At 34.2% G+C, this 23,194-nt stretch overlaps 1 protein-coding gene across 11 annotated transcripts in view; it reads left to right on the forward strand.

The window, feature by feature from the left end:
• Positions 1-23,194, forward strand: part of DGKB (diacylglycerol kinase beta) — a 792,867-nt gene that overhangs the window by 309,053 nt on the left and 460,620 nt on the right. For 7 of the 11 annotated variants that reach the window (XM_086695070.1, XM_025929944.2, XM_025929941.2 and 4 more), the window contains 3 exons: positions 2,150-2,185; positions 10,994-11,110; positions 20,854-20,927. In XM_086695070.1, the coding sequence (XP_086551196.1) occupies positions 2,150-2,185; positions 10,994-11,110; positions 20,854-20,927 (227 nt within the window). The remainder of the gene's footprint in view (positions 1-2,149; positions 2,186-10,993; positions 11,111-20,853; positions 20,928-23,194) is intronic. The other 4 variants (XM_025929945.2, XM_025929942.2, XM_025929947.2 and 1 more) reach the window with 2 other exon arrangements.

Consider the following 23,194-nt stretch of genomic DNA (forward strand, 5'->3'; position numbering starts at 1 on the left):
CCCAGCCTCTATTATTATTTTTCCATTATATATGCAGAAATAGATATATTTTATTAAGTTGAATCTTTTATATATAAATTGCAGGTAGTATGACATTACATCACTAAATATGTCAGCAGGCATCTTGTAAGATTAAGGACAATTTTTTATACAATTTCCATACTATTATCACACATAGGAATATTAACGATAATTCCATAATATTAATCACTATCCTGTCTATTCAAATGCTTAAATATATCTCAAAAATGTCTTTTATAGGTTTTTTTTTTTTGTTGTTGTTGTTGTTTTTGGTGCTTGAGGTGGGGTGGACCATATCCATTTAAGATTTGTGCATCACACTTGCTGTTACTCTAAACCATTTTGACAACTATAATCTTTTCACTTGGCTTTCCAGTGCCTTGCTCTTTACAGACGGGTAAGGTGAACATAGACTCTTCCAAAGATAGAAGGCATCTGTGACCTATGTCCTGGAGACTGTTTGATGGGCATCCTAATTTTTGCTTGAGAGTCTCTGGGACTTTCCTTGGCCCATGGCATAGGATAGGATAAGGAATCACAGGATAAGGCAATTACTCTGGATTAGAGGGAGAGCAAACATAGACTATAATAGAGATGGAAGAATTACACTCATGTCTTAAAATGTTTATTCATATCTAAGCTTGAACTAAGAGCTGAGAAGAAAAAAATAGGAAAGCTGACAAAAAATTGAGGTGATGTAGATTGAAATTAGCACATTTTTCCACCCCCCGTTATCTCAAGTGTTATATAGACTGATTTGGGCTCAAAAGTCAAGAATATTACTGAAGTCAGAAAGCTTTCTTTGAAAGTTCTATGAAATCTGTTTTCATCCATCTGAGAAATGGCAATTACTTCCATAGGGTTTTGCTGTTCATGGGATAGTTAACCTAAGTTCATCCTTTCAGACTTCATGACTTATTTTGATGAAAAATCTGCAGCTAAAACATTTTTTACTTACATGATAAAAATATCTTCTAAATAGAGTTGTATTCCTGGACACTTCAAATTCCTCTGTGGCTTCTCTAGACCCCTTCTTTTTCTGATCCACTTTTGTGTGCACTGGATCCTTCTAGTCCTCTATGCTGAGTAGCTGGGAAGTCGCTTCTGTTGCATTAACCTCCATGTAGCTATTTATTCTTCTGTTTCTTGCTGCCTTCTTGGACTTACACTGCATCAGGGAGTAAACTAATGTCTATGTTCTCAGATTTTTCAGACCCATCTTGGATATCCATTTAGAGTCACTTTCACATAGCCCAGTCCTGGGGGTAAACTGGATTATACTGACCACTCCCTCCTTTTCAGAGACACACAAATGTCTAAGACCTTCTAACTTGACATCCAGCTTCATACTTAGCCCCACCACACACACCCCACCATTAGAAAACTTTATCTAGTATTATGTGTGTGATTTGTCAACAATTCTTCCAAATTTGCCCTGAGTCCCATAGGGCATAGACTTTTGGAATTGTTAACCTTTTATTCTGTTTTTTGCCAGAAACAAAGCTCCTTACTGTGACTCAGAAAAGGAGGGCTGGTGAATAATTGAAGATGCACTCTCATGAAGACCAGTTTCAGTGTGTTTAACTTCATCTTTTTTTTTTAAGTTACTCTCAAGTAAAATTTTTCTACCTACTTAATAATATTTTCACTTTTTACTGATGCTAATGGAATTTTTTTTCTTATTTCCAGAAAAATCCCAAAATAAAATGCACACCATAAGCTATGTCTCCATCAAAAAGATACTGAGTGTTTTTAGCAAGGAATGAGAATTGGACTGGAAAATGGAAAAGTGGGCCGGGTAAATGGGCAACTCAAAAAATTAGTAGGGATGGTTTATGAAGGATAATGGAACTTAGAGATGAGTTCTGATTGCAAAACCTGAATGTAATATATCAGTATTATTTCAGAGAGGTATATGAAGCAGGTCAACAATATTGACCAATCTCCTTTGGGTGGATGAAGTTGCATTTTGGACAAGTACTTCACAACCCAAATATGACAAGGAAATGCATTTTATATTTATTCATTTATTTCACAGAAGAAGAGTGGTATAAGAACCTTTGTTGGCATTTGTTTTCAGTTTGACTTTTGTTTTTTTTCAGCTTTAATATGAACTTCTCTTTTTCAGCAGACTCTGTCCACTTCAGGAGTTTCAGTCCCTGAGGTGCGTAAGCAAAAAAGGTTTTCACATTTGGCCATATAGGTCATTATACATCTTTTCATTGTTATAAAGAACATTTGGGGCTATCTCAGTGACCTACTAATATCAATTTGTTAGTTCATTTTGTCTCATATTCTGATATTTGGAATTGGGGATCTTTATATTTTCTTTTTTTTTTAAGTTTATTACTATTATTATTTTATTTACTGTGAGAGAGAGACAGAGAGCAAGTGTTGGAGAGGTAGAGAGAGAGGGAGAGACGGAATCTCAAGCAGGCTCTGCACCATCAGCACAGAGCCTGACACGGGGCTAGAACTCAAACACCACGAGATCACTACCCCAGCCAAAATCAAGAGTCAGAAGCTGACTGATCCACCCAGGCACCCCAGGGAGATTTATATTTTCATGATAGGATTGACTTGAAACTGTTTCAATCTACTTTTGTGACAAACATTAGGAAAGCAAAAAGTTATATGAAACAAATTATACAGAGAAAAATAAAAGTTATTTTGCAAAGAGTTTTGACCTGTGTATAAGAATAGCATCATTCCTATTTGTCATGTTAAAATGTAAATACCTTACAGAAAACCCAAACGATGCAAAGTTCTATACCATTAAAATGTAGTTTTAAGTGATAGTAGATTGAGAAACTCTTGCTCACTTTGAAGTGCCCATCATTTTAAAAAAGAATGTATCTGCATTAATCAGTTAGCATATGACATTATCTAGGAATGTCACTGGAATAAAATATAGTTACAGAAAAAATGACTTCTATTTTGAAAATAAATATAGGTATTCCCATACCATTTATTTTCAGTAAAGTGTTAGCTTTGTCTTTGCATTAATAAAGGAAAGCCTCCACATTTTTCTGTGACCCTATTCTATTCAGTTGTTTCTATCTTTTTTTAAATGTTTATTTATTTTGAGAGAGAGGGAGGGAGGGAGGGAGGGAGGGGCAGAGAGACAGGGAGATGGAGAATCCCAAACAGGCTCTGTGCTGTTAGTGCAAAGCATGACGTGGGGCTCGATCCCACAGATCGTGATGTCATGACCTGAAGTGAAGGCAAGACCCGGATGCCCCTATATTATATTTCCCCTAAATTATAATTTGAATTGGCCTCCTTAGGAAAAATATTATTTATAATATATGAATACTACATAAGGATATGAGTTTCTTTAGAGGAAAGCATAATTGTACAAAAATGTAGTAACCTCTCTTCCCTACCCACACCCTGCAAAAAAGTTTTCCAATTAGTGTAGCCTGCTTCATGAGACTTTTAAAACTTTGATTTTGTAACCAGACATATACTTTAAAAGATACTGGAAATATGTTTGAAAAAGTAATGTTTCTAATCTAAGAGAAATATTAAATTGTTTTTGTATTCTTTAAGTCAATTGATACCATTATTATCATGATGGTTATGAAATAGAAATGTTGAATTACAGACTCAAGTGACAAACGTTCTCAGAAAGTTTATCACGTAGTTCAGTATCAGTAAGAGAACTGATTTTGTATATATCAGGTGTTTGAGTTTATTTTTGCCCGTGAATATAGGCACTGCATTTGAGATTTAAAATTTTCTCCTTAGACTTGATAATTTCCACAGATCTCCCATATTAAACTGTATAATCTGTATCATATAGATAGAATAAATAGACCAAACTGCACTTTTCATAATACACTTTTCTCATTTATTAAAAAAAAAAAAAAACAATTTCTTCTTCTGTAAAGTTATTAAAAGTCTTCATACATTGCCTTTTATTTTCTGGCAAGATATATTGGTTTATATTAATTTAGACTTTTCACCATTGTCTGAAATCATCATATGAGTTTTTTTCAACTATGTTGTTCCAAAAATTTTCTTAAGCCCATATGTGGATGTTTACACTGGTGAGTGTGTGAACACACACACACACACACACACACACACACACACGTATCCCGTTGTTCAACTATCAGAAACAATAGCTTGTTAAGTAATTGTTAGGTTAAGATGTATGTGGGGGAACTTATGGAAGGATATAGACATACCTTAAACATTCAATGTGAAATATGTACATGTATATTTGTTGGCTACACTTTTGATGTAGGCTAAAGGGCTTTTCTATGAGGCCATATCTCTTGTTTGGAAATTGTATATAGGCTTTCTTACATATATCACAGTCTTATCACCCATGGTAAGTTTCAGTTATCAATTGTTGTGAAGCAAAAGTAAAGCATTCCCTATTTCATGAAAAGATATTCATTTATTTATGAAAATAATTGTCTTCAATTATTTTCAATTTTTCAAAGTATAACAAAAATTCAGGGATCTGTAAAGCAATTTGAGTGTAAAATAACTCTTAATATTTTTTAAAGTTTATTTGTTTTGAGAGACAGAGCATGAGCAGGGGAGGGGCAGAAAGAGAGAGAGAGGGACAATCCCAAGTAAGTCCCATCCTGTCAGTGCAGAGCCTGACATGGGACTCAATCTCACAACCATGAGATCATGATCTGAGCCAAAATTGAGTCACTCACTTAACTGAATGAGACACTCAGGCACCCCAGTAATTCTCAATTTTTATTAATTTTCAAAGCTTTTACAGTCATTGTGTCTTAATCCAACTGGACCACTCCTTCTACACACACACACACACACACACACACACAGACACACACACACACATCATGTATTATTGTGGTTCCAAAGAATGCAAGTTATTTTCACAGAAACAACTTATTTTACACTCAGGATTCAATGGTTTGAGTAATAATTAAATCACATGGTTATAATAATAAGATAAATTCTACTTGGAGCTGGTATAAACAGATTGGGGGCAGCATAGTAATCACTATGTGGAGCATTTAACTCAGCTGGTTGAAAGACATGATGAGTATGAACAAACAAGAGTGCTACCTCCTTGCTTTTAAACTTTGGCTCAACATGTGCGTGGTGACAGTTACAGAGAGAGGAAATGGAGAGTGAGTGAGGTACGTATGCACACACATACTTTTATAAAGTCACAACCATATACTGGCAAACAGCCCAAAGCAAAAGATTTTGGCATGGGCCTTCTCATTCCTAAATTTCATTGCTTCCAATCAGTATTTCTTGAACAGAAATTTTGTAAGTGGTTTGCACCCAATATGAAATTACCCCAAGATAAAATAGTCACATTGTGTGTGATGTGTGAAAACCAGGACTTGGGGACCAAGTTATAAATTGTACCTCCGGGTTTTGTTGGTGAGTAGCACCTCTAGGTCGTTTAAGACTAGCTTTCATTCTAATTGTTTGCCTCTCGTGTGTCCCAAAAGACCCCACCTGGATCACAGCACCACTTATCCCCAGAAATGGGGACTCAGCAGACAAATAAAGTACTACCAAGTAAATGAAGTACTTCTTCACAACACCCATCTTGCACTCCTGCAGTGTAAGCAGCATACATGTGATAAGTTAAATGAGAAAATATAGCAATATACTTTTTTGTATTTTAAAAATTTTGCCATTTGCTAAGTGCCTATTTTATGCTGGTATCTTTATCTACATTTTCTTAATTTATGGTCACAAAAATCTTCTCATTTTATAGATGAACTCAGTGGTGGCTTAGAGATAGCAAATAACTTGCCCAAGTTTGCATGGCAAATAAAATACAAATCTGGGATTCGGCCTCCAAGCCCATACTTAGGACTTTTCCCAAAGTAGTTTTAGTTTTTTAATAAGTCCTTACTTAACTAAATTAAGAAAGAAATGAAAACCTTTATAATATATCAATTATTATATCTATGTTTAAAGCTTTCTAAACTTTTTTTTTTTTTAAATCAAGACTGCTTTGCTACTCAGCCATAATAAATTTTGCTGCAACTTCCAAGGATTCCTAGTAGATTTAGAGCTTTTGTTATTTTCCGAGTGAATTTGTTTCTCTCGGCAGGGAATGACTCCAGTTTCACAATAAGGTCACAATAATTAAAAGTGCAGTTCTGCAGCTGTCAGCCTTGCTTTCATGGAACCCATAACCCTTCTAAGCACCAATGAATTTGTTGGCACGTCTGCTTCCACGAGATCTTTTATATTGGGAATATCTAAGTGTTACCTTGGGTTCAAATTCTAGAGCTCCTGGAAAATTTCTGTGGCCTAGCTCCAGTGGCAGAAAGGACTAAGTCTCCCCTAAGGCAGGTAACTGAGAAAGCAAGTTCCAGGACTAGCTAGAAGGATACTGTTGCAACAGTGCACCAGCCCACCCTTTTGTGGCTTTGTACCAATGGAGGTACTTTGCTGCTGCCTGTTTCTCATGCTGAGATTGGACAAAAAGAAGAAAGCCCTGTGCTGGAGGTAATCATCACTTGCTGCTTGTAGTTTGTGAGTGATCGATAACAGCAGGCTCAAGTATTGTGGTAAACATCCCTTTTGTGAAAGTGGTTTTCAGCAATGCACGAATACTCTACCTCTGAGAATCAGCATGATATAAAAAAAATTTTTTTTAAAGCACAGGTTTAAAGGGAGGTCTTTTTATTTCATTTATTTCATCTTTCTGTTTTCTGTGAATGGTCCTTTCGGCTTTTTTTGTTGGTTAATTATGGTGATTATTCTTTTGGAATTCTATTACAATGTATTCCCCAGTTAAGATCTGTTGTACTACTTAGAGAGTCTGAGGATCACAAAACACTGAATTCTATATTCAAAATGTCTGCATAGGAAACACAAATGGCTGATATTTGAAAATCCTGAACTATCAATAACTATATTTTATTTTTTGTAGTCATATTTTCTATATTTTGGGGGATAGAGTAGCTCTTTTCAGGGTTTGAATAATTTCTATTGATTAAAGCAATAATTTTCCAACTCTTTTTATATCTTGGATAATTTATCTGGCAGAACAAAATTTGTCTTGATTATAATAAGGTAATTTATTTTGTTATTTAAAGCCCAAAAACTTAAAAAAAAAAAAAGCAGACGGTGAAGTGGTGAGCACTGACCTCTATTACCAGAAATCAATATTATCCTGAATAATGATGCAAAATAAGGTTGGTGAGTTCTTCTTGAAACTTTTCAGTAACTTCAATACTGGGAGTAATTCTCTTAAATATCACAATAGAGATCTGCCATTCAGAGTTAACCCCCACAATAGGCTAATGAAATTTCTGTGGACAGCAGATCTTTCAAAGATGCAATTGCTTCCCCTTCCTGTCCCTCATATGAAATGAAAGAAGTAAAGATTTTCGTAGTGGAAATAGGAAAAAGCATCCAACTATCATTCTGTGAGCTTATGCTGCTTAACTAAAGTATAGTGGATATTTCATGGAGATTGCTCTACAATTTGGAAATAAAGATGAAACAAATGAGTACAATAAAATGATAACTCTGGGGAAAAACTAAATGCTTATGAGTTTCTCCTGTTTACAATTTTCGGCCTTGAGTAATTCCACGCATTCTACCCACTAGACATATTTCCCTTAACCAAAGAAACCATTTGGTTTCTTTGGGGTGTGTGTATGAGTTCGTGTGTGTGTGTGTGTGTGTGTGTGTGTGTGTGTGTGTTTAAACAAATGTTTACTATTTTAGCATTATCTGGATTATATAATAAAATTCACATGCAGGTGGAGGTACTGAGGATTTTTCTATTAACTTGTTGTATACCTCTTTCTTATAATTTTAGTTTTCAAAAATAAAATCTTAGTTGAACACTCAGTGTAGGATTTACATTTTTTTAATATCTTACAAAGGTTACTATAAAGCATTTGTTTCATCTACTCCAGTTTACTCAGAAAGATGACTCCCTGGAGAGACCTGAAGCTACTTAATCAACTGCTTTTTGCTAGTTGGAGGGTCTTACCAGCAATGGAATTTCCCCAGCTATGTGCATGGCTAAGAATAAAATCAAGTTAATAGATAATTTGGTAGCTCTTTACAGACATGCACTTACATGTATTCAATTTCCAGCATTATGTATATAAATAGTTTGGTCACAAATATCCAGTTCCAATATGACTAACCAACTTAAATTTTATTTAATTCTTGTAACCTAAGAATTTTAGGAATTAAATGTAAAATAACAATTGTTGGATTGTATGTCACAATACAAGGTATTTAAGGTATGATAAGATAATAGATATATAAGATATTAGGTACATAAGTATCTTCTACACTATAGATTTTTATAGAGTATTTTATAGAGCATTGCATGTTTTACATACCTGTATGCAAGCATCCAGAAAGAAATTATTCCCATACCTACCTCAGTATTTTATTTTTGAACTCCTAATATAAGTTATGGATTTTCAACTGTAATCACTGAGACTTGCTTATTTAATATACTTAATGTAACTAAGTGTAATTTTTCATACATATATGCACTTGGAAATAGAACAAACACTTTGCATAATACTAATGAGCACCCTAATGAGACAGCCACACTTTCTTATTCATAATAACTTTCATTTATTGAGCACATATTCTAATATAAGCACAATGTTAGGAATTTGTGTGTTTTCTATTAAATTTTGCACAACTCTGAGGAATATGTATTGCTAACTCCATTTTGAATAAGAGTTAAGTGCTCCAAGGTTACATAACATTTAAGTAACAGAGATGGGATTCAGCTCAGGCTTTCTGACTCCAAACCTCATCCTATAATCCACTCTTTCTATGCATTATACTCTTAACTCTCTAGGGACAAAATTGTAATTTGTAAGTTTAGAAAGAATGATCTATCTTTAAAAAAAATCAATATTTTTGCCAGAAATTATGCTTATGTGAAAGTACGTCGTTTTCCAAAGAATGTGAATTTCAGGAATCCTATTACACCATCCATTTTTAGCCCCACAAAAAATATATTCAGTGATTTTACACCATGAAATTGCAAGGTAAATGGACTGTATTGATTAGCATCTATTTTGGTCTGAGAAATTTTCTGATCCATCTGGCCCTAATATAGTTAAAAAGAGCTTTACTTGTAAGTCCAGTTAAAATATGTTCCAAAATTACAGAAATTGAAATGATGCTCTAAGAAGCAAATATAGGGACTAGAAAATATGTGTCACTCAAATATTTAAGCATACATGGCAGACATTGCTTTTTGATCAGAACAACTTTTCACTCCAAGCCTAGACATGGCCCAAGAATCCCAGCATTAAACTAATTAAACAGAACACATTTCAGGTTGTAATAAATTATATATTATATGTGTATATAATATGCATATATATGTATATAATATATATGTATAATGTGTATATATACACATATATGTATAATACATATTATATATGTATGTATAATATATATATACACATATGTATAATATATATGTATAATATGTATATAATATATATGTATATAATTATATATAATATATATACTTTTATGTGTAAATATATTTTTATTTCTATAAAAGGAGGCTAAATGGAATAGAGAAGCCAATTTGACATTTGAACAGAAACCTGAAATAAGTGAGGAACATGCCCAAAAGAAAGCTTTGCAGCAGAGAGAAGAATGATGGCCAAAGCTCTGAATTAAGAGCTTACTTGTGATCAAAGCATAATGAGGAGGTGGGGATAGCTGGAATGGAGTGAAATAGGATGAGTGTGGCTGTTGTATAGAGAATTGACTGTAGGGAGACAAAGATGGAAGCAGATTGATCCCTTAGTTGATGATTACAATAATCCAGGTAAAGAAGATGGCAGAGGCTTAAGATATGTAATGTTGGAAGTGGTGAGTAATCATCCAGTTTGGGATTTATTTTTAATGAGAGTAGGCAGGAAATTCAAGAAAAAATAGTTTTGGATATTTGAGGACTAATGTGTGTTTTAGACACACATGGACAGATAGAAAGGGCATTTGTATGTAGGAAGTAAAGTTTAAGGGAGAAATCTGAACAGGAACTATAAATTTAGAAGTCTTCCTCATAAAATTGAAATTCAAAGCCTTGGGATTTAATGAAGTTGCCTAGGGAGTGAGTGTAGATAGTGCAGATGAGCCATTCAAGGAAGAGGTTAAGTGTTATGGACCCTAAACCTGGGAGGGAGAATCAAAGAAAGAGACTCTGAGGAAGCAATTAGTGAAGTAGGAAGAGAGCAAAGAGTAAGAGAAAGACGTGTCCAGAAGCCCAAGTGAGGCAAGTGTTCAGGAGGCAGGAAGAGATCAGTCTTCTCAAATGCTGCTAAAAAGTGGAAAAGATGAAGCTGATCAATAAGTGTGGTAATGAGAAGGTCATTGGTGATTTTAAGAAGAGCAGATTTGGTTGATTAAGGGTGATAAAATTCATTGGGTTGGGTTGAAGAGAGAGTGGGGGTCGGGGTGGGATAGAAACAGGAAGCAGCCAACTCCACGAAATGTTTCCACTATGATGAACAAAGGAATTAGCTGGGATGGAATGTGTGTTTTAACTTTAATGCCATCCTTGATATAAATAGCAGCTTAAAAGTCCATCATGTCTTCATTTTCAGTATTGCTTGCATGTATAAGCTTTGTTTTTAGGGCTCAGTAACAAATTTCTTAAATTGTAAGTCCATATTATTTATTCCTACCATTCCTTATGAAAATAATTTGTCTTACTGGTCCTTGATAACTTCTGGTGAAGAGTCCCGATTGGGCACATAGGGGGAATACCATCTGGCTTTCTTTAAGTGATAATTAATTTCTTTAAGATAATTAAAGAAAATAATATTTCTTCTTGTGCCTGTATCATGTGGACTGTTGCAAGCAACAGATTTCTTAGTAGTCATTAAGATACTCCAAATTAGGAGCATGGGCCCAAGACTGTAGCCAATAAAGTCTTCTTTGTGTTCCCCTTTTTATTAAAACAATATTCTTATAAAAGATTGTCTCCTTACAGGAAAGACAAGCAACAGTGAAAAAGGAAAAAGGTGGTTCCCAACAGTCAAATAAAGTGACTGACAAAAACAAAATGCAAAGAGCCAACTCCGTGACCGTGGATGGCCAAGGCCTACAGGTAGGACTTTTTTGATCAAATTTTAGTGGCTTTCATATTTGTTCCTTCTATGCTCTTACAGGCACATATGTCCAGCTGTCAACACATTTATTTAATGTGCAATTAGCTCAGCAGAGGACTTCAGAAAGATCTTTGTTAATTTATCAAGATGACGGTTTTATATTTGATTGACAGAGTGACACTCTGATTATATTAATCTCTTACGACATTATCTGCATTTGAAACTAAATGGTAAGAGATCTTTTGCAATTCCATAGGTTTTGCAAATCATTACTAAATGTACCATTTGTTACAGGCATACATGTTATTTATTTACAAGTTTACTTTCTCCATATAGGTTTATATATTTGGAAGAATCATTTTGGTGCCAAAAAAAATGTTTAGGAAAAAAATAAAATGAATTTCATGTGTGTGGATATTTTTATTGCTAAGAAATAATAACATAAAGGGTTTTTATGATTTATTCATATATTCCTTTAGTTTTAATTCAAAATTAAAACTCCATATATATTTCTAGTTTGAATAAACACAGGTAACTCAAAATCTGTTTTTAGCACCCTAGTATCTCGGACATCAGCAGTAAGATTACTTTCAACCTACATTTTTAGACATCCTAGAGATTGTGTGGATTGTATTTATTTGCCTTTATTTTTCACTCCAACCAACACGTGAAGTTGGCTAAATCTTTGTGACATTGTGCATTCATTTTTTTTTGCTTTTTTACCTATATATTTCTCTCTTCTAATTTTCATTTCCTTTTCTTACAACAATATGCTTCAAGTTTCATGTTCTCCAAAAAAAATTACCAACCACTTACCAAACAAAAATATATTTTGTCACATTCTTGCCTTCAATATACAGAACTTTGTATCTTCACTTTTCATTAATTATTTTATCTATGATATTATGGATTATGTGTTTTATATTTCCCTATATTGGAAGCACAGTTCAGAGCACATAGTAGTTGCCTAAATGCATGTTTCTTCATTATTTTGAAGATCTCATTAAAAATTTAATAATAATTGCTTAAATACTGGTAACCAGATTGCTGATTTGTTTTTGATCTAATAAAACACATTGTGAACAGAAATTTTTTAAGTGTTATTAAACTCAAATATAAAAAGAAGAAATTCTAAATGATGAAATTGTTACATTGGTTAGAAAGTTTAAAAATTAAAAGAGTAAAATTAAAAGAGTATTAAAAGAGTACTAAAGTAAAAAAGTACTAAAAGTACTAAAAGGATCTACACTTTTTGGTAGTCATCTTTATATGTTTAGCAACCTCATTGAAAGACTCAAATATAAAGTCTGTCTACTTGGATAGAAAAAAAACCTTAAGTGATCCTATTAAATTTTTGTGAAAAATATCAACATTTACAAATCTAATACACCAGCTGCAAATGTTGATTAATTACATCTTCAGTCATTCTGGGTTCCAGTGATGAAAATATCAGAATGGAGAATTAATTTAAAAATCAAGTACATTTCACACATGGCTAGATACATACTTCTCAACATGAAAGTTAAACTTGCACCATTTGTCAAACGGTATATGGTAGACACGGTGATAATATCTTACACCGACTAAGTAAGTGAATCTTCTCAATAAACATATGAGATAACTATCCTTAATTTTCTCAATAAACATATAATGCATATCATCATTATTATCATGACTTTCAAAATGAGGATACTGATGTTCAAAGGCAAAGTTATTTCCAGGGCCTCCCACTTAGTCAGTGGTAAAGCCAAAGTTTGATAAAGACAGTCTGACTCAGAGTTTATGTGTTTTACTCCTAAGATACCTGGCCTCCTTGGTTAACAAAGTTTAACAGGTATATAAATGCTAACTTCTTGACGAACTTGTTCTGACTACCTGCCTTTCTCTGTGGACATATTGCATCTCACAGAACAGATAATAACTTTTCTAAATTTTCTTTAGAGTGTGAATTTATCAGGTAAAGTTGTTAGTCAGGACAGGGTAGACACCAGCCTTATAAAACAGGAGTAAATAAATACCTTAATTATTGTCATCATAATTTTTTGAATTTTAAATGTTGGTATATAAGTCATGTGCAATAGTCTTTCACCTCAGCAGTATGGACTAAAATTAATACACATGGGTATTCACATAATTTGGGGGAAAATAGAAAAAAATGAAAGAATAAATTATTGGATAGCTAATGCAAAGTAGAAAAATAAACTTTGTTGTGAGAATCAACTTAAAAATAATAACATGGTTATTCTTTATCAGGAAAGATAAAAAGATATGCCAGAAAGTTAATTTTTCTGTGAGTTTAAAAAAATGTGTATCATGAAAAAGCATTGAGTTGCAGGCCAGTTTGCAGAGAAGTCCATGACAGAAGAGATCTACCCTGCTTAAAGAAGACTATTAATCATAGTTAAGCACATTCATCTTACTTCTTTCCAGCTAACCAGCATAATGATCAGGATTATTATTTCTAATTAGAGGAAGTAATAGATCATGTATAACCTTAGGATGAGTCTCATTAATTAACCCGGGTCCTAGGGGACTTCAAATAGAGGTGGTTAGGCACTCTGTCTTTGTCATCGCTCATACCATAGGTTTACACTTAATACATATGATCGAATGTAATTGAAACTACAATTTCTAACACGCACGAGATGTAAAAATGCAGTAAGTATTCGCATGTGAACAAATAGGTGAAACAGAACCATGGTTTAAACTGTATTCAACTGAAGTTTCCTTGTCCCTAATTATTGTCTGAGAAGAATTTCCAAATTAAAGGATCACTTGAGAACCAAAAAGTCCAGTTTGTGATACTCAACACTAGAAAGAACAGGGAACCTTTATATTTAAACATGTAAAACTGAGCCAGTGCCATGCCCTGCCACAGTGCTTCTCCCTGTCCCTACTGTCTTTCTTATTTGCAGTATCTCATTCTTTTAATTACCAAGACTGTAAATATATATATATATATACATATACACACACACACACACACACACACACACACACATCCATGTGTAGTATAAATGACTTTATAGTGTGTGTATACAATTAATTTCCCGTTATTTGATTGGACTGTGTGTGTGTGTGTGTGTGTGTGTGCACGCGCGTGCGCGTGCGCACGCACCCCTTGACTACTTTAGGAACCTCAAGCCACTTGGCTCTTCCATAATTAGCTCTTCATTGTCATTTTAACTCCCTAAGTCCAGAATTATTACTCTACACTTTAAGTAATGCAACAACCTTTAAACTGAGTTCCTGTTCCCATAGTTGTAATGTGCTAGCTTATCAATAATATGGAAAAAATGGAGCTCCATATGAAGTGTCAGGACTGAGAGTTAGAATTGTCTCTAATATTAAGTAACATGGCCAGATTTAGCCTCATTGAAGTGTGATATTTGAGTAAAGACTTAGGTGAGATCTTTAGTGTGTGGATATCCAGCGGATGGGCAGCCCTAAGGCAAGTGCATGCCTGGCAAGTTCTAGAATCAACAAGAACAACTGCCTGGTTGGAGCAGCGTGAGCAACATGGAAACTGGTGAAGACTACTTTAGAGAAGCAAGAGGAGCTAGACGTACAGAGCCCCCAAGGCCTGTATAAGAATTCTGACTTTCCCTCTGAGAGAGATGGAAAAATAGAACATGATCTTGACTTAACTGTTGAAAGGCTTACTCTTGTTGAGAATGTTAGGGACCAAAGAGTCTAGGTTGGAGATTTTAACTAGGTATTTAGGGTTTGTAGGATAAAGGTATGTCCAGAGTAGAGCAGGAGAGGTGAAGAGATGGATTCTCCATATATTTTGAAGACACAGGCAACAGGATATGCTGATAGATATGTGTGTAGGGTTTATTACAAAGTAGAAATTAGGTACATCTTTAAGATGATTGGCCCATTCACCTGAAATGATGGAGTTGCCAGTGACTGACATGGAGAAGGGTCTGGGTCAATAGTTTTAGACAAAGATTTCTGATACTGTTGGACATCTAAGTGGAGATGTTAAGTCGGCAGGCAAATAAGTGAATCTAGAATTCAGAGCAGAGGATAGATACACATTTGGAAGTGAAAGTCATATTGATGGTACTTAAAACCATTAATATGAAATGAGATTACCAAGAGGGAGAATAGACAGAGAAAGGAGTCATTAAACTGGGACCCAAAACCAGTCTGAGTCAAGTCATGCCCTTTAATATTTACTATATGAAATGACCCCATTATGTGAGTAAGATTTCATGGGATTAGCTCTCTTCTCTATAGAGAAGAATCCAGTATAAACTTTCACATCCTGGAATGCCCTTTATCCAATTTATAACCATTCTTCAAGATTTCAGTTATCTTGAGCATTTCCTCCCTTTGTAAATATTGTCTTTGTTATACCATATTTCCTACTGCATTGTATCTTCAAAACTTGTCTGAAAAGCCCAGGGTTCTGTAGAGAGATGCCTCAAGCACAATGGTGGGACAATGGAAGGCTGAGGATAGGGTCAGGGTTCTTCTGAGCTTCAAACAGAGCAACTGGCTTTTCACCTGTCTTATCTATTCTTCCACTTAAGATTACTGCAAATGCTATAGAAATATTTACTTCCAAGAACAAATCATTTTAGGCTGACAATTTTTTTATGCATGTATATTTTGGTTTTCCCTCCCCTTCCACAAAAATTTGTTAGAAAAGGGTACAATATTTTAGGATGGTAGTAAATCAGTATGTAAAATAACTTGGGGCACCTGGGTGGTTCAGTCACTTAAGCATCTGACTTTGGCTCAGGTCATGATCTCCCAGTTCTTGGGTTCGAGCCCCACATCACACTCTGCTGACACCTCAGAGCCTGGTTCAGATTCTGTGTCTCCCTCTCTCTGTGTCCCACCCCTCGCTCACTCTCTCTCTGTCAAAAATGAATAAACATTAAAAAAATTAAAGAATTAAAATAACTGAATTTTACATCTTTAAAATTTTGTATGAAATAAAAATTGAAAATTCATGACATTAAAAACTATATTAGATATAGTTCAAAGAGAATTAGTAAACTAAAGATTGATATATTAGTGCTATCTAATTCTTGGATTCCATTCAGGTTTTACCAGTTGTCCAGTAATGGCTTTTATAACAAAAGCAGCTAGTACAGAATCATGTTAACTTCCCATTTTTGACAGACAGTTGTGTTATGTTCATGTTCTTGTGTAAAGGCAAATCTAAAGTAAACAAGAGTGATAAAATATCATCTTATCAACTTAGTCTCAATTGGTTCAGGAAAAAATGTTATTTGAATAGTCCTTTTAATTTTTCTGTAAATTTGGAATTATTTTAAAGTATAAAAATAAAAATATCACTTCAAAATATACAAAATTAGTGTAAGATATTTCCATAAAACTTTATTCATCAAAATCAGATGTATTGAATTTCAGAAACAAAGAAAAACTTTGTATTCTTTTAATCTGCTTAAATTATTTTAAGTATATATGATTTACATTTCAATACAAATTAGTTCCTCTAGTCTGAATTCTGAATTTGATAAGTTAGTTCTTACCTGATATTGACCTCCCAGGAAAATAAAATGTGGAATCAAATAGATCGGATTAAGTAATTAAAATATCCCATCTAGTAATACCTGTATTTTTTTCCTCGTTTCATACTCTTCAAGTTACAAAAGGATTAACTGATAATGAGTATCCCCATTCTCAATAAGGAGAATAACATAATGTAGAATAAAATAAGATACAGATTCTCTTCAAGAATTTTGATTATCAAGTCTCTGTTCTTCACTTAGGGTCTAGAAATATTAACAAGTTTGATGAAGTATGAAGTTTGTATGCCTGGTTCCATCTATATTCAATTCTGTGCCCTTGTGGATCTTTCATACCAGTGACAATTAGGTTCTGCAGCACATAATGGAGAAAGAACAAAAACAAAAACAAATAAAACATAACAGTGGTTTAGAGAAGTTAACCATCAATTTTTCTTTACTGTAAGTAAAGTCTAGAAGGAGGATCTCCAGAAGTATGGCTAATAAGACAGTTCCACATTTTTATCAGGGCTGGTTCTATCTTTCCTGTCCTCCATCTGTGGCATCATCAAGGTCACCTCATTAGCAAAGATGGCTGCTGGTCCTTAGAATATCACATTTCATGCTGGCATCCAGAGGAAGATGACTAGAAGCTGTTACGCTTCCTTTCTAAAGAGCATATCTTGAGTTTCCACAAAACACTTCTGTATCAGTCGCCTTGGGCTGCTGTAATGAAGTATCATAGATGGGTGGCTTAAATAAGAGACATTGATTTATCACAGTTCTAAAGGCTGGACAGTTCAAGACCAGGGTGACAAGTTATATTTCATTCTGAGGGTTCTTTTCTTGGCTTATTGGTGGCTGCCATCTCCCTTTGTCCTCATGTTACCTCTTTGTGTGTGCAGAGGCAGGGGTAGACCTTCCTTTTTTAAGGGTACTAGTCCCATCATGAAGCTCCCACTCTGATCTAACCTTCCTTGCCTCCCAAAGGTTCTCTCTCCGAATACCACCACACTGTGGGGTAGGGCTTCAACATAAAATTGGGGGAAACACAATTCAATCCATAGCAACTTCCAATTATAGACGAAACATAGACACATTTTTTTCTACTTAGACTATTTATTTGCATGCTTATATGGCAAGACACCAAAAGTTACACCTTCCTAAAACTCTTCAAAAGAAATACGTATTCAAATTCTGCAAACAGCAGCAATAGTTTCCAAGGTACAGGTATGATGGGAAGGGCCAGTCTTTCAAAATTTTGCCCAGGGCTCTTTCGATAAAGATGAAGAGAAGTAGAAGTAAATGACAGTGGCAGTCTTTGACAGTAAGATACTCCTTCTTCCAGGAGTATCAGTGCACAAAGTAGTTGTTATTTTTAACATGTCAGACCTGAAAATGATCATGCTGGACTATAGTTTTGGTGCTCTCAAATTTAGGAATTCTATCTTTGGTCTTCTGGCCCCCAAATTTACTCTGGTGGGTTGGTATTCTTATAGTAACAAAGTGTAGCCAGATGTTAAAGCTTTTTGAATAGGGGCTTGAAAAACATGCTAGATTTGCTTAAAACCTTGACCTTTCCAGTGTAACACCATTAAATGATCCCTTCACACCAGTGTCTTTGTGGTGCTGGTGTTTAATCACATATTATCCCTTAAATGTAGATTGTGTTACGTCAGGAGTTTATCTAACATCATTATCAAAGAAGCTGTGTTCCGAGGCGCCTGGGTGGCTCAGTCGTTAAGCGGCCGACTTCGGCTCAGGTCATGATCTCGCGGTCCGTGAGTTCAAGCCCCGCGTCGGGCTCTGTGCTGACAGCTCAGAGCCTGGAGCCTGTTTCAGATTCTGTGTCTCCCTCTTTCTCTGACCCTCCCCCGTTCATGCTCTGTCTCTCTCTGTCTCAAAAATAAATAAATGTTAAAAAAAAAAAAAGAAGAAGAAGCCGTGTTCCACAGTGCCAGGTAACTGATAAATAGATATCTCAAGTTTTCAGTATTTTGTTTGTATTTAGTCTTATTTCATAAGCCTACTTTGTGATACGAATATATACGAGGAAAAGACTGCTAAGTGATTTTATTCTTCCTGTATTTCCATTTGGCATATTTGACTTTTGTGCTTACAGAGCATTCCCATTCTTCTAAATTTGTTCTTTATCTTAATTATCTTCTATTTTCTAATCCATTTGACCTATTTATCCATTTACCCACCTCTAAAAATAACATATACATTTTTTTTTTGTATTTTGAGATCCTATAGACTGTATTCTAGTGGGATATTTATTTGATGGTAATAATGTGCACCTTAGAACACAGTTGTTCTATAGCTTGCTACTAACCTTTATTTGATAAATGGTTATGATGCCTTTAAATGTTCCATTATACATGTATTTCTGAAAGGCATTCAAAAATATTTAAAAATACATTGTAAATATTTGACCCAGTGTGAATTTAATATAATCTAATTTATTTTAATAGAACTGTAAGCTGAATGTTGAGTTTGGAGAAGATCATCTTAATGAGTGTTTGGGTTCAGACTTAATGTTGTGCTTGAAAACCTTTATTTACCTTGAGATTCTCACCCTTATTTAAAAATAAGGAGTAACAATTCAAATTAGGTGCAAAAATAAAAATCCACATCTGTTACCATTACTTTTTTTGAATGTGCAAACTTCAGGAGTTCTTTCTAATTCTATAATAGGATTTTGTTTGTGTAGTTTCTTTATTCTAGCTTTTAAATGAGGGGAGAAGGGCACACACTGCAACCTAGGAGGCACTGTCTATATGTTAATTGATTGAACACGTTTGCTACAGGAAAGTTACTACAAATCCACTTTATATGTCTTATCTCCTACCTAGATTACAACCAAACCAGGAACAAGGAACCCTTGTCCTCTTTACAGAGGAAAGCAAAACAGAGACAGATACAATAGATGAAAGTGACAAGTTGAGTAAAAGTAGAAGAATTAAGAATATTTTACTCAACCTTCTGTAACTAATGTGAAGATTTTAACATTTTTCCAGTGCCTATAATCACTGGAAAAATTACAGTTCACTTAAGATTGGAGGAAAGTGTATTAGAAGAATATTTTAATTTCTGTTGTTTGAACAAAAAGGAAGAAAGGATATCATATGGTAAAATGGTTGTTTTTTAAGTGTCTCATTACATATCTTAGAATACTTTCTGAGATAGAAAAAAAAAACATAGCAATAAAGGATAGCCTGAATCTACTTTCAGAAAGTAAACTGATCAAGAACTTTTCAGTTTAATATCAAGAGGGCTCCAGTAGTTGCATATTTTGTTACTAAATATTTTTTGTCAAACTGTATTTAGACAGAATTTTTATAGTGGTAGGTTGAATAGGAACACATGCATTTAAGAGTCTACCTATTAACATTGAAGTCAGGCAAAATGCAAGAATTCTTCCTTACCATCCTATCAAAGAACAGCTTTACCCCCTTCACACCAATAAAGTGCTATCATTTTATTTGATTTATTTCTCTTCATGGTATGTTTTACTGCTAACTACATATTTGTTTGCTTATTGTCTATGTCTCGACTAGAATATAAGCTGCACTAGGACAGGCAATATTTTCTTGTTCAACCAAGAAATCAGTATCAGTATATAGTAGGAGCACAGTCAGTTTGCGGATTCCTGGCTAGCAAACAGACTTGATTCACTGGTCTTCTACTCCCCAGGCAGGGAAAGAAAACATTGAGGAAAAATTGTGTACAGGGGAGCAGTTAGGCTGAAGGAGACCTCAAACCATCTTACTGAGATTCTAGTTGGCAAGAGATTGGGTAGATGGATTCCATACATGCCACAAACCTCTACAGGAGCTGTCATCTATAAAGTCAGTGCTGTCTATAATTTAATCCCTTTATTTTCTTCTAATCGTTTTCCTCCCACTATCTTCTGTTTCATTCTGTCTGGTTTACTCACTGTCCTGCAAATTGTACCTTTTGTTTTCATCTCATGGCTATTCAATCACCATTCTTTCTTCATAGCTACCTTCCTCTCTGCCCTATACCTAGCTGGACCCTACCTGTCTCTGTGGTGTGGATATGCCTGTTTGATATAGTAAAAACATAGGGTTCAATTGAGTTGTTAAACAGATCTATCTCTCCACCCAAATTACAGGACTGAAGAGCCATATTCTTAAAATTGCTAATTGGTATTTCATGAAATAGAAATTACAAGGGTCCTTTCCATACATAATGCGAATAATTTGACCATCTATCCAAATTTCTTCTAGATTACTCCTGTTCCTGGTACTCATCCACTTCTAGTTTTTGTGAACCCCAAAAGTGGTGGGAAACAAGGAGAAAGGTATGTTTTTAAAAATCAGGTTCCTTTTCTATGTCATATGTATGTAGAAGATAAACTAGAATTGGAGTGTAAAGATACTTTATTTATTTTTATCTATTTTTAATTTTTTTAATGTTTATTCATTTTTGAGAGAGAGAAGGACAGAGTATGAGCGGGGAAAGGGCAGAGAGAGAGGGAGACACAGAATCCGAAGCATGCTCCAGGCTCTGAGCTGTCAGCAGAGAGCCCACGAACCGTGAGATCATGACCTGAGCTGAAGTCGAAAGCTTAACGGACCATGCCACCAAAGTACCCCATAGAATTACAGTGTAAAGACATTTTAAAGCATTATTCACTATGGTTTGCGAATTTTAATGTGAAATAAATAATTCTAGAGTCAATGTGTAATATATCGATATGATCTCTCCTTATTCTTATATAGTTCAAATTAATATACTAATGGCTTCTTATAAATATTTTTATTATCAATCTGGGGTATCTGAGTTCTCTCTACCCTATCACCCCTAGCCCTTAACAAAGAGCTTTGCATACAACATGGCTCCATAAATAGTGTTGAATGAAAATTGGTTCTCTAAGTGGTCAACAAGGTGACTTCAGGTAAATTATCACTAAGTAGTGAGGAACAGAACTTATATTCAGCTTCTAGATAAATTGTATAAAAATGATTTTCTACATGTGAGTTTTTGTAGTACGTGATGCCATATATCCTTAAGGAAAACAATCTGAATTATAATCTGAATTATAATAAGGTTCATTATCAGGTGTCTCAGAATTCTGGCAGACAATGAAGAAGTTTCATTTTTGTAATACATTAATGATTAAATCATAATAATTAATAAATATCTGAAAATCCCATTGAAGAGTAAATCTTATGTCCTTATAAAAAGGCATGTCATAAACAAAAATGCAGTTGCGTCTGCTATAATTTCTAGAAGTCTTTACTTATCTCAACAAAAAAATGAGATGAAAGCATCCATACAAACACTATGATAATAAAACAGAAATTTGCATTGTGATTCTCATGGTAAGTGGAATTGTTTTCATGTAAATGGAATTTTATAGTTTCTTTTCTTGCCATCTAACTTTCCAGCTTTATTTTAGTGAAAAGAAGAGTGCTATTCTTTTTCCAATCAACAAAATATTATTTCTGCTTAGAAAGTTTTGTTTCCTTTATCAACATGTAGTTGTATATTTTTTTACTCTGCTAAACATGATAGAAATTATTTTAAATTACTAGTGGCTTAATAATTAAAAATGGTTTTATTAAAGAGAACAGTTACCTCACTTTTAGAGATACAAAATCACAATTAAATAATTAACTAAAATTATTTTCTCCTTTACTACGTACAGTCTGTCAGCTTTATATATTATGGATGTTTGCAAAAAAAAAAAACCTCTTTATACGGAATTAGGTAAGCATTAAATTCATGTTGGAAAGTAGAGATAAATGAAGTATGAAGAGAAAGAAAAGGTATATTTTCAAAGGGAAAGCATTCCTTTCATTTTAGGAGAATATGGATCATGCATGATGACCTTAAGTGAGTATCTGACTCCTCCTTATCCCATTAAGAAAAAAAAACTACATAGATAGACTAAAGTCAGAAGTAAATTAAACTTAATGGCAGGAGGGATGATACTGCAATGCTCCTAATTTTTGTGAATGAAGAAGAATCATCTTTCAGAAATAATGATATTCCATTCCGGGTTTCCTTTAAAAATAATTGGTTTTTAACTTTGATATGTTAGATAACTCGCAAAAGGTTACAAAATTATATATTTACACAAAGTGTTCCATACCAGTCAACAGGTGTGAAAATGCTCACGTACCATTCATTCATTCATTCATTCATTCATTCAAACAACAAAACCTTAGTGAATCCAAACTCTACTAGGAAGTGGGGATAAAAGACCCACGATATAGCCACGCAAGGAGGCAGGCACAAACAGATAAACTGCAGTACCCCAAGATGAATGACAAACTAAAAATGTTTAAAATAAAAATGCTGTTGAAGTTCGAAGGGAGAAATAGCTATCTCTGAAGACTGAGAAGTTTCTTTGGACAGGAAGTAGCTTTTGAATTGCTTGTGATATAGTAGATGTTTACCAGGTGAAAAAAGAGCGATTTGTGAAGGGGTGTGGTGTTTTTTAGGGAACCAGGAGATAATCACTGAGATTAAAGTTTCAGGGAAATGAGGGGAAAGGTAAGGCGTAACCTATTTTAAATATAATAAAATATTCTGTATCATAAATAACTTGACACTTGCAGA

This window comes from Puma concolor, chromosome A2 (genome assembly GCF_028749965.1).
Source record: "Puma concolor isolate L17-30 chromosome A2, mPumCon1.1.hap2, whole genome shotgun sequence".
Taxonomy (NCBI): Eukaryota; Metazoa; Chordata; class Mammalia; order Carnivora; family Felidae; genus Puma; species Puma concolor.